The sequence below is a fragment of the Ahaetulla prasina genome, chromosome 12 (genome assembly GCF_028640845.1).
Source record: "Ahaetulla prasina isolate Xishuangbanna chromosome 12, ASM2864084v1, whole genome shotgun sequence".
In the NCBI taxonomy this organism is placed as follows: Eukaryota; Metazoa; Chordata; class Lepidosauria; order Squamata; family Colubridae; genus Ahaetulla; species Ahaetulla prasina.
Window position 1 is genome coordinate 769,104 of NC_080550.1, and position 17,774 is coordinate 786,877.

The 17,774-nt window shown below is 48.3% G+C and overlaps 1 protein-coding gene across 1 annotated transcript; it reads right to left on the reverse strand.

Moving 5' to 3' along the window:
• Window positions 1-1,273: 1,273 nt before the first annotated feature.
• TCF25 (transcription factor 25) lies at window positions 1,274-16,679 on the reverse strand. Its single transcript, XM_058155326.1, has 18 exons — window positions 16,360-16,679; window positions 15,735-15,896; window positions 15,042-15,116; window positions 13,787-13,920; window positions 10,052-10,117; window positions 9,083-9,165; window positions 8,086-8,216; window positions 5,512-5,611; window positions 5,296-5,389; window positions 5,047-5,139; window positions 4,720-4,825; window positions 3,830-3,989; window positions 3,446-3,533; window positions 2,841-2,999; window positions 2,450-2,540; window positions 2,106-2,185; window positions 1,886-1,958; window positions 1,274-1,485 (listed from the first exon to the last, which is right to left on the reverse strand). The coding sequence occupies exons 1-18, from the start codon at window positions 16,564-16,566 to the stop codon at window positions 1,321-1,323; spliced, it is 2,067 nt and encodes a 688-aa protein (XP_058011309.1). The 5' UTR covers window positions 16,567-16,679; the 3' UTR covers window positions 1,274-1,320.
• Between the last annotated feature and the right edge of the window lie 1,095 nt (window positions 16,680-17,774).

The following is a 17,774-nucleotide window of genomic DNA, read 5'->3' on the forward strand; positions in this document are numbered from 1 at the left end:
TTTCTCCATCACTTTACAGTGGAAGTTGCAATTTGGCTTCCAAGCACAAGCAGAGGCCTCCTCCTCCTCCTCCTCTCTGGCCTCCTCTGTCCCTTTGGCTCTGCTGCTCCGAATGCCTCAGCCTCTGGCGGAGCAGGCTTGGCTTGGCCCTCAGAAGGGCAGGCAAGTTAAGCACAGCCTTGGGGTTTGTGGGTTGGGCTGGCCCAGGAGTTCCAGGCACTGGAAACGGGCACATGCTCAGCTCAGGAACAGTTGCCGCCTTCCCCGCTTTGCAGGCAGTCTGGGTTTTCCTGCTTAGAAACAACTCTGCCTATGGGCGTGTGATGTAGGTGTGCATGCGAAGGATGGAAAAATGCCTGGGTACATACTGTGGAGCCACATGAGAGGCTGAATGGATCTCAAGCATTCGAAAACAAGAGGGAGGGGCTCCTCCACAGATGGCCCCCACCAGTGCAGAACAAGAAGATGTTGGGGTAGCCCGGCAGCCAAGCACCCTCCCTCCCTCTCACAAAATATCAAGACTGAAAGGTTCAACCATAGTTGCGTCAAGAGTATTTTTTTAAAAAACATTTTCCTAACAAAAACGTTTTCCTAACTTTTATTAATTAAAAAGTGGTGGGACGTCATCACCACAGCCTGAAAGAGATGACATGTTGGGTGGGCAGGCAGGACGTCTTGCAATGGAGGCAGAAGAGAGGGCCAAGAGGCACCTCGGGAGCCATTGCGCTTTCTTGCCTCTGAGCCAGAAAGCCACCAGGAGAGCCTCAGCGCTATCAATGAGGCCTCTGGAGGACGTGGGGCAGAGGACCTCAAGGGAGAGCAGCTGCTGTGCCCCTTGGCTCGCTCGAGAGCCTCTGGAGAGACGGCTGCTCTGGGTCTGGGTCTTCCGCAGCATCAAGGGGCCAGGAACCTGCCTCAGACTGTGGCTGCCTTTGCAACTAATACCCATCATCCACCCCCCTCAACGTCTCCCTGGGAGAAGTTCTTGGCAAGACGGTTGTTTAGCTTTGGAGAAAGTTCTGACCATCCCAATCAGGCTGGCGTTGGCAAGGTGGGGCCCAACCAAGCTCCCCCTAAGGGAAAGGCTGTTTCCCTCCACATTACAACAACTTGTTGGGAAAGATGAGAAGGACAGAAGCATCTGCAGGTTCCTCCTCCAAAGAGCCAGGGAGGTTTGGAACAGTAACTGCAAAACCAAGAGAATTGGGAGGGTGGGGAGCAGGCTGAGTGGGGAAGACGGAGAGGTGGGTGCAGAGGTAAAGCACAGAGGGCATTCCAGATTCTTCTGTTTATTGTGGGTGGAGGGAGGGGAGCCAGAATTCAGTCCCAGTCTCCCACATCGCCCTCGGGGTTGTCATCTCGGGGGGGCTCCTGGAACTGGATGTTGGCCAGCATGTCCCGCATGGCCGCCATCAGCCGGTTCACTCCCTGGTTGAGGTTCTGCCCGGCACCTGGCTCGGCTTCTCCTCCGGCGCGAACTTCCCCCTGGGATGGGGCAGAGGACAGGGAGACCCCCAGCCATATCAGTCCTCCGGAAGCCTCCCTCCCTGCCCCCCATGGCTGGATTTGGTTTATCTAAATGACTTCCATGGCCGCCCATCCCACCAGGGGATTCTGGGCAACTATCGGGGGCAAATGCAAAACCGTAGCAGACAATCTATGCCTACTCACGGCTTCAGAAACAAACAAGGGGGCAGCATGGCTCACCGAACCCCTGGCCCAAATAGTTGGCTGGTGTACCGCAGCTGCTCTAGACCTATCCCAATCTTCCCGTCTCTGCTGCCCTTCACCCCACACCCTGGCCCATGGAGGGGCACCCCCACCCCCAGCCGTGCTCTGGACACACCTGCTATTGCCTCTGGACAAGCTTAAAAGGGCACCTTACCTGTAAGTTGAAGTTTGGCAGCAGTGAGCGAAAAAAGAGGGATAAAGTGCTTTCGTTGGCTGGATGAGCCGCCCTGGAAAGACAAGAGGGACGAGTGACTGAAAGGCCGGCAGAGGAGAGTGGGTCTCCCTTGGGGGCCTCTCGCTTCTGCTCAGGCTGGCCAGGCCAAGCAGCGCCTTGGAACTGCCACATGCACAACACAACTGAGAGGAGGAAATACCTTTCGGGCCTTGTGTATGAAACAATCGAGTCCAGGGGTGGCAGAGGATCGAACCCCATGATGGGCTGGGAGGTCACTTCCTTGAGAGAGGAAAACAACAGGTCAGGGGTCATTGTGGCCATGATCGTCCAGCCTTCATCTACTGAGTAGTTGAATAAAGCATCTTTACTACCCCTGAGAAAGACTTCGGCTTACAATCCGAAGGAAAAGCCCAAAGGGGGAAGACCAAAAGGGGGTCAGCCAAGCCAGGCACAAGGACCCAGGATGGCCGGCTTGAATGGAAACACTTCCAGCAAAGAAAGAGAAACAAGCCAGAAGATGAGGAGCGGCATCGGATCCCTCACCGGAGGTAATGCTGCTGTGGCTTCCCTGATCTCCGAGAGGATCACGTGGCGGTAGACGTTCCTGGGTGCATTTTGGTATCTAGCCTTTCGCCTACAGAGAGAGAGAGAGAGAGAGAGAGAGAGAGAGGGAGGGAGAAGGAGGGAGGGAGGGAAGGCGAAAGAGAGAGAGAGAGAGAGAGATGCCAACAGTCTCCTCCAAGCACCTTCCTCTTGCCCACCACTTGCTCTCTCAGCAGCACTGAAGCAAAAGCACCCCCAAGTTCTCCACCCTTTTCTGCACCGGCCACGAGTCACAAACTCAGCTTATGGTGGGAGAAGGGGCAGTGCTGAATGTCCTGAGCAAGAGCAATGGGGGGGGGGGGAGTTGGCACCCAGCAGGCGCCCAACTCACTTTTGTTCTGCCTCCTCCAGAAGGGGCTCCTTGGCATCCACCACCCGCAGCACCTGGTGGACATTGGTCTCCAGCCAAGCCATGATGGCGGGCTCCTTCCAGAGGGCGTGGCTCCTCCCCAGGTAGAGGGAGACCAGCTGGCTCAGTGCTGCAGGCACACTGGGGCAAGGGGGGGGGGGAAGAGGGGGCTTTTAAGGAAACTGGCACAGTCGCATCCTTGATTCCAGGAGATTAGATGCTTGTTCCATCACTGCTTTGGTGTCGCTGTTCCTGGAATCTTTCATCTGTGCTCTTTACGCGATTCCTCTTGCAGAAGGTGAAATAAGGCCAAGGGGGAGGAGGAGGAGTTCCACAGTCTTGAACCCCCAACCTCACCAGCCTCGTCATCAGCGACCGCCAAGCAAAGCTGCCTAAATTTGCTGCAGTTATTAGGAGCAGCCTTTGCTTTCCGCCTCTCCCACTGGCAAGATTTCATTTATCCTCCTCTATTTATCAATTTCTGGCTTTCTTGCCATTCCCACTTGGGAGCTCCTGCCCCATGATGGCTTTCCACGTCCCCCGAGAGACACAACTGTGGTCCTCCAAAGGGCCCCCCTCCCCTTTACCTCAGCTGGGCTTCCAGTCCAAAGAAGGCATGGGAGGCAACCACAGGGTCAGGCTGCACGCTGCACCGGTCCAGGAGGGGCATCAGGGCTGGAAGTTGGGGGGGGGGGGAGAGAGTCAGGGCCTTCCCTGGAGGGCAAAAGAGCTCAGGCCTCCTTCTCAATGCTGGGGGGGAGGGGCTATTGAGGCACAGAAAAGGCCTTCCCAGTCCCTTGTTCGATTTGAGAGGAACTCCTGTCTGTGTGTGTGTGTGTGTGTACTTGCTCATGTCTAAGATGTGACATTTTCCTTAATTGCAACCCGCCCCCCTTGCTCCACTCCCACCCAACGGACCCCTGTTCCTCTCTGCTGCACGTGAGCTGGGAGGGTCTCAGGGCCTCACTTACCACTGGGGAACATAATCAGGGCCTGCTGAATGAGGCCATCTGCTTGCTCCCGGGCTCGGCTTTGCTCTGCTTCAGGCAGATCTTCCTGCTGGCTCAGAAAGAAATAAGCCAGAGGGACGGAGAAGGCAAAATTGGGGAGCTGGCTCAGATTCCGATGACCCTATGAAGTGGGGGGGGGAGGTGAGGAAGAGGAGACACAGATGTGACCAGTTTGAAGAGGCAACTCCAGAGTTCCAGAAGAGAGACTGGGAAGGTGGGTGTGGGGCTGGAAGCAGGACTTCCAGGGTCTTCAGGAAAGCCTCCCCCAAACACTGGTGAGGGCCTGACATGTCCCCTTGAGGAGGGCAGCGTCTGTCCTTAAAGGGGAGGCAGGAGGAGAGCAGCAGTTCCGGCCGGTTCCATCTGCCAGAGACTCTGCAGAGCGGCCACTGCTGCTGGCTGAAGAGGGCAGCTTTGGGGAGGGGGGAGCAGCTCGGATCCTGGGGCCTTTCAGAAGTCCCGGCAGACCCTTTGGCAAGGGAGGCACCCACGTGCTTCCGCTTCATCCCCCAGTCAGAGGCCTAGGAGAATTTGAAAGGAGGGCAGGCTGGCATGAAAGCGACCTAGCAGAGTTAAAAACAGGGGTAGTCAGCACTGGAGCTGTTCCAGCCTTTCCTGGCTTAATTGTTTTAAAGCTCTCGAATTAAAAGATAATTAGCAGGAAGCAAAAGAAGAAGACAGCACCTGGACTGATGGCTCAAAGGGTTCTCCTTTTGGCCCAGAAAGGGGGCCAGGCAGCCAGCTGCAGCTCAAGGGGAAAGTGGGGGGGGGGCATTGAGCCGCACAGGCTGCCCCTAACTCCTTTGAGGACTGGCCCTGGTGGGGCTCCAGCTGCCTCGGGCTCTTCTTACCTCCCATTCCTGGAACATGCGTGTCAGGAAGGGATACTCTCTCGCTCGTAGAGACAGCAAATCTACCATCAGCAGCATGCCCAGTGGGTCATTCTCTGGATCGAGGCTTGGGGGGTGGAGATAAAAGGAACATGACTCTTTCAGGACAGCTGTCCGAAGGGAAGCTGGCTGGAGGACCAGCTGGCACCCCCAAGAACAGGAACCACCCCACCCCCAGAAGGGCACTAGACCTTCACAATCTGGTTTGGGGGCCGCACACACCTGTCCCAAAGTGGAACTAGAAGAGGGCTGTCCTGTCCCCCCTCCCCCTCCGAGAGCAGCCCTCACCTCAAAAGGAGCTTGCAGACCTCCAGGGCCGTCCGGGGACAGCCCCTCCTCTCCAGGAAAAGCAAGTGCTTGAAGAGGGCCAGGTAGAAGGCTCTGTGAGGGACACCGAAAAGGAAAGGGCGTCACTCCGGGGACAGGGATGGGGAAGTGGAGCCTGGCCGAGCAGGGCATCCACGGGGGCCCTGGCACCCAGCGGTCACTGGCCAAGGAGCAGCCGTCTCCCTCCAAGTCTCCAGGGTGGGCATCCACCTGTTCTCCGGGTGGCGGTAATCCAGCCTGCAGGTGCCGCTGGTGAGGCTGAAGACGGGGTGGAAGGCGCACTCCAGGGTGTAGAGGGCTCTCTCTGCAAAAGAGGCATCGTGGAAACCTTGCTTTCTGGCCCAGAGCTTTCAAAGTGATGGAGCCAAACTCCCCACCCCAAACCCTCCTCTCTCTTTTCATGGGCCACCCTTGCCCGATTCTTACCAATCAGGTCTCTGGCCATCTCCTGGTCTTCCTGCATCCGGCACACGTCACTGAGCTGCAGAAGAGAGTCCACGTGGTATGGATTCATCTGGAGCAGCAGCTGAGAATGAAGCCAAAGAGCCAGACGCTTAAGGACTTTCTGGAGAAGAGCAAAGCTAACCAGGGGGGTTGCTGGGAGGGAACGGGAGAAACAGGCCCCTTCACACCTCTCACTGATCCCAAATCCTTTGGAAAGACTTCCAAATTCAACAGGCTCCAGAAGAAGAGCAGAGCATGAGTCGGCTTTGTGGTCAAACCGGAAGGGCTGCGCTTTCACTTGATGACCTGGATGCTGATCCAGTTCTACAGAGGAATGATTGAGTCTGACCTCTGTGACTGTCTGGTTTGGTTCTGCAACCCCACAAGGCAGACACGGACTTCAGAGGATCATTAGAACTGCAGAAAAAACAATGGCTACCAACCTGCCTTTCACTGAGGACCTGTATACTGCACGAGTCAAAAAGAGGGCTGGGAAAATATCTACAGACCCCTCACATCCTGGACATAAACAACTCCTACCCTCAAAACAACGCTATAGAGCACTGCACACCAGAACAACTAGACACAAGGACAGTTTCTTCCTGAACGCCATCACTCTGCTAAACAAATAATTCCCTCAACACTGTCAAACTAGTTACTAAGTCTGCACTACTATTAATCTTCTCATCGTTCCCATCACCCATCTCCTCCCACTTATGACTGTTTGACTGTAACTTTGTTGCTTGTATCCTTACGATTTATACTGTTTCCTGATTGCTTATTTGTACCCTATGACTATCATTAAGTGTTGCAAGTGTTGTACCTTGATTTATTTTATTTATTTTATTAAAAGGTATCTTTTCTTTTATGTACACTGAGAGCCTATGCACCAAAACAAATTCCTTGTGTATCCAATCACACTTGGCCAATAAAATTCTATTCTATTCTTGGGCTTCAGAGCAATCTTCCATTTCTTCCTCTTCACATCCCTTCTCTTACTGAAGCCTCTGCTCCACCCCCCCCCCCACCTTCCAGGTTCAGATTTACAAAGTCCACATTTAGTAAATTTAATGAAGTATGAACCATTTTCCAGAAGTCAAATATTCACCCTTAGGACATAGGATCGATTTTCCGTGGCACCTCGTGTCTACCTGCCACTGAAATTATGTTGTTTTTCGTTGCTGCCATCAATTATGCAAAACACCCTGTACAGCTTTCTGTGCGTCACCTTTTATTGATCCAGGAAAAGCCACCTCATTGCCCCAATGAACTGTGCTGAAAACAAGCTGTTGTATAAAAGCAACCATCCTCCTTCCCATTTTCCAAGAACTTACATTATTCCTGTTTGTCAGAGAACCCAAAGGTTCCTCAACTGTGCTGAATTCCCCCTTGAGGCGCACGGGGAAGGGGGGGAAGGGGGGAGCAGAGCTGGGAGTCATTCCTGGACAAAAGGGCTTTTATCTTCTAAACCCTCCAGTTTCAAAGAGCCACATTTATCCTGGCTGAGAGGGAGGAAGGAAGGGGGGAGCTCTCCAAACTCAATGTCTTGATTATCCGGCTAATATTAGGCTAAGAAAAAGTTTGGCCTTTCCACGCTTTGTATTTACCATCAAACTGTTCACCAGTTAACACAGCTGGACCAGTTCCATTAAAGTCTCAAAGCAGAGCCTGTTCTCTGAAGCCCTGGGGAAATGAGACACTCCGTTCCTCAAAGATGGTCAAGGTTTAAATATAGCACAAGTGTTGGCTTAGATCTCCCTTTCAACCCCACTTGCAGTCTTTGTCCTCAATGCTTGGAAGCCCAGCCAGGAGAAGAGTCCTCAGCCAGGGGCTGGCTTGCTGATGGGGGTGGGGTGGGGTGCGGGGTCCACCAGCAGGGCTGCAAATGCATGAGGACAGGGGAGCCCATTCTCTGCCCTACGAGAGCCGACTCTGGCTCCTCTATTCTCAGCGTCAGCAGAGGAAGGCCACGTGCCCAGCGCAGGGATGCAGGCAGGGGCCTGGATGCTGAGATGGCATTTGGAACCGACAGAAAGGGCAGGAGAAAAATGGTTTCGGCATCCAAAGCCCTCACCCTAAAAATAAAAATCTACCATAGCAGATAGAACCACGTTTCAAGGTCCTTTTAGAAAGATATATAACTCTATTGGTTCAAATCACTGACACACATCTTGAGGGGAAGATTTAGTCAGAAAGCTACATCCCTTTTTATTATAACATTCTCTCAGAGGACGCAGCTTAGAATGTTCTAGAATTTTCAAGGGACGTCTGTGTGGCTGAAGGGCTTTGGCACGCAAATTAGGCCTCTGCTGGTGGTCTCCATGCAGAGTGGGCTGGACACAGCGGTGGCCCAAGAGGGTCACTCGCTTCCTACAGCCTACAGGGGCGGCCCATTGGGAATGGTAGGATGCACAACTTTGGAGGGCACCAACTGGGCATGTCTGAACAAATCCTGAGCAAGTCCAGAAGTCAAAGCTGGGATGGAACAAATCAATGCAGTTGGAAAGTTGGTGAATTTGAATTCGTGACTTTGGGCGTGCCTGATGGAGAACCTACCACAAGATTGTTTGGGTCCATCGATTCCACGGCATCCAAGAATTTGAACTGCACCAGCTGGTACTCCCGGTTGTGCTCAAAGGCAAAGTGTTGCTCTCCGCGCCTTGTTTCTAAAAGCACCATGGATATACCTGGAGAGATTTGTTGGGGGTGGGGGGGAGAAAGAAAGAAAGAAAGAAAGAAAGAAAGAAAGAAAGAAAGAAAGAAAGAAAGAAAGAAAGAAAGAAAGAAAGAAAGAAAGAAAGAAAGAGGGTGGTCAGCCTTGAATGGAATGATGATCCAGAAGCTGGAGAGTGAAGTGTTTGTCTCACTGTTTCTCAATCTTCGCTACTTTTACGGTATGTTAAGGTACTTCAACTCCCAGAATTCTCCAGCCAGAATGGAGCATACATACCACATATCTTAAAGCTGCCATGGTTGAGAAACACTGGCCTATCTACCTAGAGAGAAACTAAGCTCTGGAGACAGGAATGGATTTTTTCACCGCCTTTCCAGTTGGATGGCCTTGATTACCCTCACTCCAAATGCACGAGTCCAGATCGGAACTTCCATTTCAGCCCTTGTCCATGTTCCTAAGCCTGTCAGTTCTCATCACGCAAGACTTATACATCTCCAAGCTAGAGTAATCCAATAGGTAGAAATGTTCACATTTCTATCTATTGTTTCAGGGTATAGCAGGAGTTCTTCCTTTCTTCAGCTTAAAACAAATCTGGAATTCTCCTATGCAAGTTGGAGAACAACAGTATGAACAGCCCAGAATGTAGGCACTTAAGGAAGTAAGTATTCCTACAATTGTGAGACAACAACTAGTGCCCTTTAAGGTCTCTCTTTTCACTAGCATCGGAAGAGAAGCTGGTGGCTTGTAATGCAGCCACAATATATGTGGCAGCACCTCAGCTCTGCTACTCAGTACCCAACATGCCATCGGAACAGATAGGAGCCTTTTCCCAGTCCCAAAGTCAGCCGAGGTGCAAGAGGTTTTGGGAAGGCCTCTTACCTGTTTTGCTGTGACGTGGCCAGGTGTCCTTGGGTGCTGTCAACCATGTGCTGCGTACATACTGCCGCTGCCTCTGCCTTGGCCTGGAAAGAAGGAGCACACTTTAAGACCTGAATTCACGCATTATAGCCTTTATCTATATTCTAGTTGCTAAGCAGCTGCAACAAGCCCACATGGGTGGTACAGTTGTTTTCAAAGCCCTATTGATGTATCCTGACACACACGTCCCGCACTCCAGGCAATCACCAGTCGTTAAAATAAGCACAGCCTTGTTTTTGGAATGAGAGAATATGGGCTTCCTTACTGGGAAAATGAAACTGTCTCTGTTCTCCAGCCAGGAAGTGCTGAAGCGAGCATCTTACAGCGCCCCCCCCCCCCCGATGAGTGCAAAGATTAAACAGATGCAAGAGAAGAGGGAATAACCACATCTAATGTCAGGGCATGTGCCTGTCCTCACATGCACGCAATGTCTGTGAGAAAGACAGATTCAAGTCTTTGTCCGAGTTCATCAAAGGAACCAGGGCCAACTGATTTCTCCCCAGCAAGACTCTGGGGAACCCACAGCGTGGCGCCTGCATCCTGGTGCAGGGCTGTGTGCTGGACCTTCCTCGGGGCAAGCAGCCGCCTGCGAAGGTAAAGAGTGGCACAAGAATGGATCAAGGCCCCTTCTGTCTCAGCCACATCTGAACTGTCACTGAAAACTTTCCATCCAGAACTACCATGGTTCCGGAATGGCTCAGAGAGATCCCGAACTGATCCTTCCCTGGAGGAGATTTATGGACTGAGAATGCACCATTTCCCTTCCTTCCACCCACAAAGACTCCCAGGCAGGGTGGGGCAGTCCTTGTCCCAGGCACAGTCTAGCATTCTCACCGCAATGTTGCCCCAGATTGTGACTGGTGTGGCCAGATGCTTTGCTTTCCCACATAATCCAGAGACAGGTTTCTATCTCACAACACTGGATCTCACCTCTGATCTCCCAGGACCGCCCGGGCCCCGAAGTATCTCTTCAGCTCCGTCTCTGGATTCAAGCTCCTGGAAAATTGGGAACACAAATCTTTGTATGCGTGTATGTATACATGTATGTATGTATATTATTTTATAGACATACATACAATACATAATCAATCATTCAGTATATCATCTGGGTGTTTCTTCTGTGTCTTCTTCTTCCTTCTCCTATCTTCATCATTTCTTGATTTTCCCCCACTCCTTTATTACAACATTCTCCCCATAATACATTTATTATATCTTATTTATTTATTTATTTAATTTATTTGTCACAACATTATATACAGGAACATATATTGAAAGGAAACAATAGGACAAGAACGGTAGGCACTTTTGTGCACTTATGCACGCCCCTTATAGTCCTCTTAGGAACGGGGTGAGGTCAATGGTAGACAGTTTTTATTTTATAAAATAAAATATCATTTTATTCCCTATTAAAACATTTATCTATATATCTTCTCTAACCAATTATAAAATTGTCTCCATACCTTATAATATTCCAACTCCTCTCTCTCTTTAATTATCAAAGTCAATCTATTCATTTCTGCACACTAATATTTTCTTAATTATTTCCTTTTCAGAAGAGACTTTTTCTGCTTTCCATCTTTGCGCAAATACGATCCTTGCTGCAGTTATTACATGTATAGTCAAATATATCTTTTCTTTACTAATTTTCTCTGGTTTTAACTCCACATGTTGTTCCAAGCATGTTTTAATTTTGATCTAATAGTTCCTCATTTCTGGGCATGTCCACCACATACGGTAATAGGATTCTGGAATCTGTTGGCATTTCCAACATTTAGCTGATTTAAACATTTTAGCCAATTTTTTATAAACATTTTTAAACATTTTAGCCAAACATTTTATATTGGTTCTCTTTATATGCAGTGGACATTGTTAACTTATAATTCCTCTCATAATTGCTGCCATTTGTTTAAGTCAATTGAATATCCAAAAATTTTTGCCCAAGCTATCATTGTTTCCTTTACTTGCTCTTCTTCCAATTCAATATTAAGTACGAAATTGTATATTTTTAAAATTATTTTTTCATCTGTTCCTGCGAGTATCCTATCCAGCTCTGTCATTTCTGTATAAAAACCATATAATTTCGCATCTTTTTCATATCTGCTTTATATTTGCATAAGTGTACCAATCCATCTGAATCCCTTGTTCTTCTAAATCTTGTTTCCTTTTCAGTTCCCCCTTATCTGTTATTATATCTTTATATCTAAGAACATTTTTAAAATTGATAATATTTGGGTGTATTTCTGCTTCCATTGTTGATAACCATATTGGTATTTTCAAGTAGTATTTTTCCCTGACCTTCTCCCATGCCAATAACAATGCATTTCTTACATAGTGTCTATGAAAATACGCATCTTGCTTCTGCCATACCATAAAAATGTGTGCTATCCCAATTGTAAGTCATGTCTGTCCAAAGTTAATAATCTTGTGTTTCTTAGTTCAATCTAAGAACTAAGTTGTTGTTGTTTTTTAATTTGAATTTATATCCCGCCCTTCTCCGAAGACTCAGGGTGGCTTACATTGTGTTAAGCAATAGTCTTCATCCATTTGTATATTATATACAAAGTCAGCTTTTCTTGCCCCCAACAATCTGGGTCCTCATTTTACCTACCTTATAAAGGATGGAAGGCTGAGTCAACCTTGGGCTTGGTGGGACTTGAACTTGCAGTAATTGCAAGCAGCTGTGTTAATAACAGACTGTCTTAGCAGTCTGAGCCACCAGAGGCCCCTGGTTCTTAGTTCTTAGTTCAATCCTCCACGTAGTCTCACATCCTGTAACATTTTGATGCTGATTCTTGCTTTTTCCCCCTGCCATATAAACTTCCTTATTATTTTATTAAGATGTTGAAAGTAAGTCTTTTCGACTTTTAGCGGAAATGTTGAAATAAAAACAACAGTCTCGGCAATATATTTATCCTAATTGTTGCAATCTTTCCCATAAATGATAATTGTAGATTCTTCCATTTCTCCAGGTCTTTCTCCATCTGTCTTTTTAATGTATAATAATGATATTCTTTTATCATTGCACATCTCAACGTTAATTGTATTCTTAAATATTTCACTTTTTTTTTTGAATAAAATAGCATTTAATCTTGATCAAGCTTAAATGGTTAGCTGTTCCAAACACATACAAGATACATGCAGGGAAGAACTACAAACAAGAGAGGGAATCCAAATCCCTTTTATATTCTTTAGGAACGTCATAAACCTCCAATTCTGGCACCTTTGATTTGTGTATCCCTGGAATTTGGTTTGTACATCCCCTGGAACAGGGTAGAACCTCTTAATGAGCATCATCAGCCTTATCTCTTCCTGATCACCTTCTTTGTGTTCACACTTGGCTATTTGGCCCCCTGGAGTGGAGGGAACTCAAAAGATCAAAGATGAGATATGTTCTTAGGCAGGATGGGGGAGATTATAAGGCTCTGATCAAAAGGTGGGACATATAGTTTGACAAATTTTATTTTATTTATTTATTTTATTCGATTTTTATACCGCCCTTCTCCCGAAGGACTCAGGGCGGTGTACAGCCAAGTAAAAAATCACAGTATAAATATTAAAAGAAATTAAAACAAACATATTATAAGGTGGCCGAATTTAAAACAATTTAAAATATTAAGATATAAATAACCCCAATAAAAAAATTTTTTAGGCCATCCCGCTTGAATAAATAGGTGCGTTTTCAGCTCACGGCGAAAAGTCCGAAGATTCGGCTCCGGCTACGACAAGATGTAAAAATCAGGAGGCAAACCAACCATGACAAGCCAAGACCCCACACCAAATGCCAGATACTTCACAACACACCCCAATAACAGTCCAGGAAGTTAGTCAATGTGGCATGTTTGTGTTACAACTACCAAGGATCACTATTTGTATATCTAGTTTCTCCTTTAAGTATCTTTTATGCTTTTCTATCATATTTTTCACCAATATTTTTGTTTTTTCTTTATTTTTAAACCTGCCACCTCTCTATAGTCTTCTATTTGTTCTAATAATTTAGGACCAGTTGTTTGTGGTTCTTCCAATATAAACACTAAGTCATCATCAAAGGCTTGTAGCTTATATTCTTCTTTTTTAATTTTCATCCCTTTTATTTCTTCATTTCTTCTTATGTTTCTATTTAACACTTCTAACGTCAGCACAAATAACAATGGTGATAACGGACATCCTTGTCTTGTTCCTTTCGTTATGTTTACTTTTTTTGTCATTTCTCCATTCATCATCATCTTTGCCATTTGTTTATCATAAATGTTCTTTATCATGTTTGTAAATCTCTCCCCAAAGTCCATTATCTGTAGTTGGTTTATCATAAATTGCCAATTCAAATTATCAAATGCTTTTTGGGCATCTAGAAATATCATAGCTATTTGTTTATCTGAGTGTGTCTCATATTATTCCAAAGTGTTCAAAATTATCCTCATGTTATCTCTAATTTGTCTTTTAAGTAGAAAACCTAAAAGGGAACACAAATCTTGCCTGTCATTTAATGCCTACTTCCTATCAGATGCAGAGAACACGCTATTGTGTCCAAAACCTTGCTCACTTAAAGCCATCAAACTCAAAATACAATGTGCTTTTATTTGCATGCAAGCAACACTTGTCTACTGGCCTCTCAGCCAAGCTTTGCCCTATGCTGAATGTGCTGTCCCACCACCGACAGTCTCTTACCTGTGTTCAATGTAAAGAAGAGGCCGATTATCAGTGACCAGCCTGTTCTGGCTCTGGCATGGGTGCCCACTGGAACTCTCAATGCTCAGCAAAATGCTTTCAATGTTTTCCACTTGGTCATCATCTCCAAGGAACTGTTGAAAAGCAACAAAATGAGCAAAAGGGCTTCACTCTTCTCACTCGACAAAATTCATGTAAAGGCAAGTCTCAATGCTCTCTTGCAGGCACCCTCTTTAACGGTCCCCTTCCTTTTAATGCGATCAATACTTTCTGGAATCATAGCTGCCCGATCACTGAACATAGGACAGCCATTTGTCCAGGGTTGTCTGAGAATCTGCCCCAGACAGGGGTTGAAGGCCTCCTGTTCTGACCTAGGCTTCCTTAGAAATTAAACAGCACAAACTTAGTCCTGGAAAACCTCTTTAATTCATACAGCTGTAAATTACTTTCATTTACAGTCAAGGCTTGATAAACAGTCTTTCAGAGGAAGGCTATCAACACCCACCTATCTCACGTGGAATGCTGCCAAAGAGCTAATTTCCAGACGCATGGCAAGGCCAAACTTGGTACAGAGTCACGAACAGAATTTTCAAATCTTGAATTGGCCAGATGAACTAATTGCTTCCTGCAAAAACTCACGTCCCGTTCGCTTCTATGTCTTATGGGAGGGGCCAATCATCTCCAAGCCTTACTCCCAAGTCGAACCTGTATCCTTAATTGTTCCCATCTCCTGGTAGCTCTGTGCATGTGCACAGTGGGAACAGGCTCATGCTGTTCTTCTGCCTCGCTGATGTCGAACTCTGGAGACTCCGCAGGCAGCAAAGAACTACCAGATGGCCTTGCCCCACTCTCTGCCTCTGACTCAGAGCCATCGTCCGAGCCTTCCCAAGACGCCAGGACTGGCCCACGTTCCTCCCCCACCTCCTCACTGTCCAAATCTGCTGGCAGCTCTGCTGACTGCTGGCGGCCCACAACACCTCCAGGGCCCCTTTCAACCCTTGGATTCTGCTTGAGCTTGGTCTTGCACAGGTTTTACCTGTCTTTGTTCCTTGAACAAATCGCTCTTTCTAGTGATTAAATAGTCAAGATTCTGTAGAGCTGTAGTTATGATTTTGTAAGGGTAGCATCATATTTTAATGTTCTAATCCCACATGAAGTCTCAAATTCCTTGCAGCAAAGGGTTAATACCACAACTGGGTTAATTCATTCAGCACTTCCATACAAGTGCTTAATCCCCAAACCTAATTCAATTTACCAGAGCCTCGCCTGAAGGATTCTTCTTATTCTTTCTTTTCTTCTTTTTCTTTCGTGATTTGTTGTTTGCAGTAGACTTTTAAAAATAAAAATAAAAGGTTGAAAGATGAATATAGTAAAACATGACATGAAAAATATGAATTTCAAACAGGTTATCTAACCCAGGAAAATGTCTAAGTTTTATGTCAAAGATGTGCCAGCAGTAAAAATGCAAATACTAGCCAAGTAATATTATACTCCATCTTGTTAACATAGCAGGAATTGGAGCCCTTCACACACCCAGGACCCCAGACCCGGGGGGCACAACTAAACCTTTTGAAAGGCCAGCCAGGTTGGGCCATTGTAAACTCAGGAGAGAGATGTTCCAGCAGAAAAGGCAGGCCTCCCGATCTGGACTGAGTATAAATAACTGGGAGTAGACAATCCTTCAGATAACCAAACCACAAAGGACTTTAATGGTGACAAACAGCATCTTGAATTGCATCTGGCTACCAATGCAATCCCTGAAGCAGGGGTGTTACATTTGCCAAATTACTTATTGCAGTTTGTTACTATTATTGTCCTGAGCTGACCTGCTTGTATGTGTTTTTGTATAATTGTTTTTCATAACCTGTTCTACCTTGCTTTGTTTCTCATTGATGAGAAAATCAGTTTTAAGCAAAATAGGCACCGTTGTTTTCTACAGGATACTCGCCATTTGGTCTAGCTGTTCCTCCTCTCCCCCATCCTCCCTCTTGTCACTCTGCAGCCCTTCAGGTTCAGCCTCTTCAGTTGTTGGGTTGCCTCCTTCCTGCAGTCCGCAGTCATCACTCTCCTCTTTAGACACCAGGTCCTCATCCAGTCCTTCACTGTTTATCTGCACAGGTTAAAAGTTCCCCAGTCCACAAGCAAGCATATGGCATATCCATAATTTGGTTTCTCTTTCTCTCTCTTAACGTTACAGAGGAGAACCACTTAAGGGCGGCCAGCAGCAGGATCAGGAGAGCAAACAAGAGTTCAGTTTCTTTTCCACCAGCAGGTAACTGCCAGAGAACTCCTCCTGGGAGCAAACTTGGGGGAGACACCCCCAGTGCTACCAACTGATCGCAGCCACCCGCAATGGGCTGGAGCTGCTACCCAACCCCTTTGAAAGGAACCGGGAGGACCCAGCCCCTCTATAGAGCCCCCCAGCCTGGGGACAGACGCGATTCCGGGCCAAGCCAGCCTCTCCAGGGGCGGTCCTTGCGCCTCGGACCGGAGGCTGTGAGCCCTGCTGGGAAGGGCAGGGGGACGCCGGGCGGCTGCTGAGGGACTCCGGCCGGGCCGCGGCAGATCCTCACCAGCTCGAAGGGATTCGCCACCCGTTCCAAGGGCTCCCTCCGCGGGCCCCGCCGCCGCCTTCCGCCACCGGACACGGGCGGCAACTGGTCCCCCGCGACCTCCTCGTCGCTGCCTTGCGCCTCCGGCCCGCCGAGGGGCGGCTCCTCGCCCAGCAGCCCCTGTCCGCGCCACTCGCCCCGCAGCCTCCGCAGAGCCCGGCGAGACATCGCCCCCCCGCAGCACCCGCGCCGGGAACGCCGTCTGACCGGAAGCCGGCGGGACAACCCGAAGGAGAGCAGGGGGCCCGTCTAGGCACCGGCCCGTCGCACTTCCGCTGCGCCGCCCGCGCATGCGCGGCTCGTCCCGCCCGACCGGCTGTGCCTCGTGGCGGCCGGTTGGTTCTTCGCAGAGCCGGGACGGGTCGGCGAGAGGCGGCGCGAAGGCCGAGGGCAGCCGGATGGGATGGCTGCGGCAGGCGTTTTCCTCCTTTTGACTGTAAGGCTGTCATCAGTGATTATTCATGGTTCATTAATAGACGACGAACGTACCTCTCGCCCTGCCTCTGTTGGCCTCCCAACAACAACCCTGTGAGGTGGGTCACCCACCCAAAGTCACCCAGCCGGCTTTCGTGCCTAAGGCGGGACTGGGACTCGTCGCCTCCTGGTTTCCCTGCCAGCGCTTGGACCCTGCCCTGCTCCCCTCAGGCCTTAGGAGGCGGTGGGGGTCGTGCAGTGGGCCCGGTCAGCCAGGGGGTCTCCCTGTAGATTAGAACATCCTCTGGGAGATCAGCTCGGTCCTGACTGCTGCCTTTTTGCAAAGCCCTGGAAACCTGGCTTTTGCCGGTGGGCTTGAGGATCCCAGGCCTGCGGTAGGACCCGTTAAGTGGCTGTACTATTTTTGTGGATGTGATTCTCTCGGCCGTGACTTTTATGCCTTTTATGATGGTTGTTTTATATTATTGTTTTTAAATTGAATTTTTGTGGTGTTATATGTAGCTGTTTGCAAACCTCTTTATATGTGAGATGGGTGGAATTGGAATAAATATGGCTGAATTAAATATTCTACATAATCTTATATTCAGGAGCTGAGTTGCCAGATTTTGGGCTGCTGTATAACTCTAAACATTAAGAACTTCATGAACCAAACCTTCAAAACTTCCAATCACCTCTAACCCTTGTTTGTAGCAGTAGAATTTAGGAGGTAATTTTGTTGCAGTCCTATTAAACAATCCTTGTGGATCTATTCAAATTGAGAAACTTCTGCCCATTGTTCTTGGAAAAAGAATAAGGAGAGCTGTCACAGATTCGATCAAAGGCTCTGTGTGACTCCTGATCACTGGAATGCCAAGCTGGGGAGCCCTGGAATAAGCAAGCACATCTTCCACAGCTCCTTTAGCCATTTCTTTGGATTAACCTTGCAGCCTGCATTGCATCTG

Excerpts from the sequence above, each read along its gene's own strand:
- TCF25 (XM_058155326.1), bottom strand. The coding sequence starts at position 16,566 with ATGTCTCGCCGGGCTCTGCGGAGGCTGCGGGGCGAGTGGCGCGGACAG. Across the intron at positions 10,118-13,786 it reads CTTCTTTACATTGAACACAG|GAGCTTGAATCCAGAGACGG; the intron begins GTAAGAGACTGT and ends CCAATTTTCCAG. Across the intron at positions 1,959-2,105 it reads TCATACACAAGGCCCGAAAG|GGCGGCTCATCCAGCCAACG; the intron begins GTATTTCCTCCT and ends TTGTCTTTCCAG.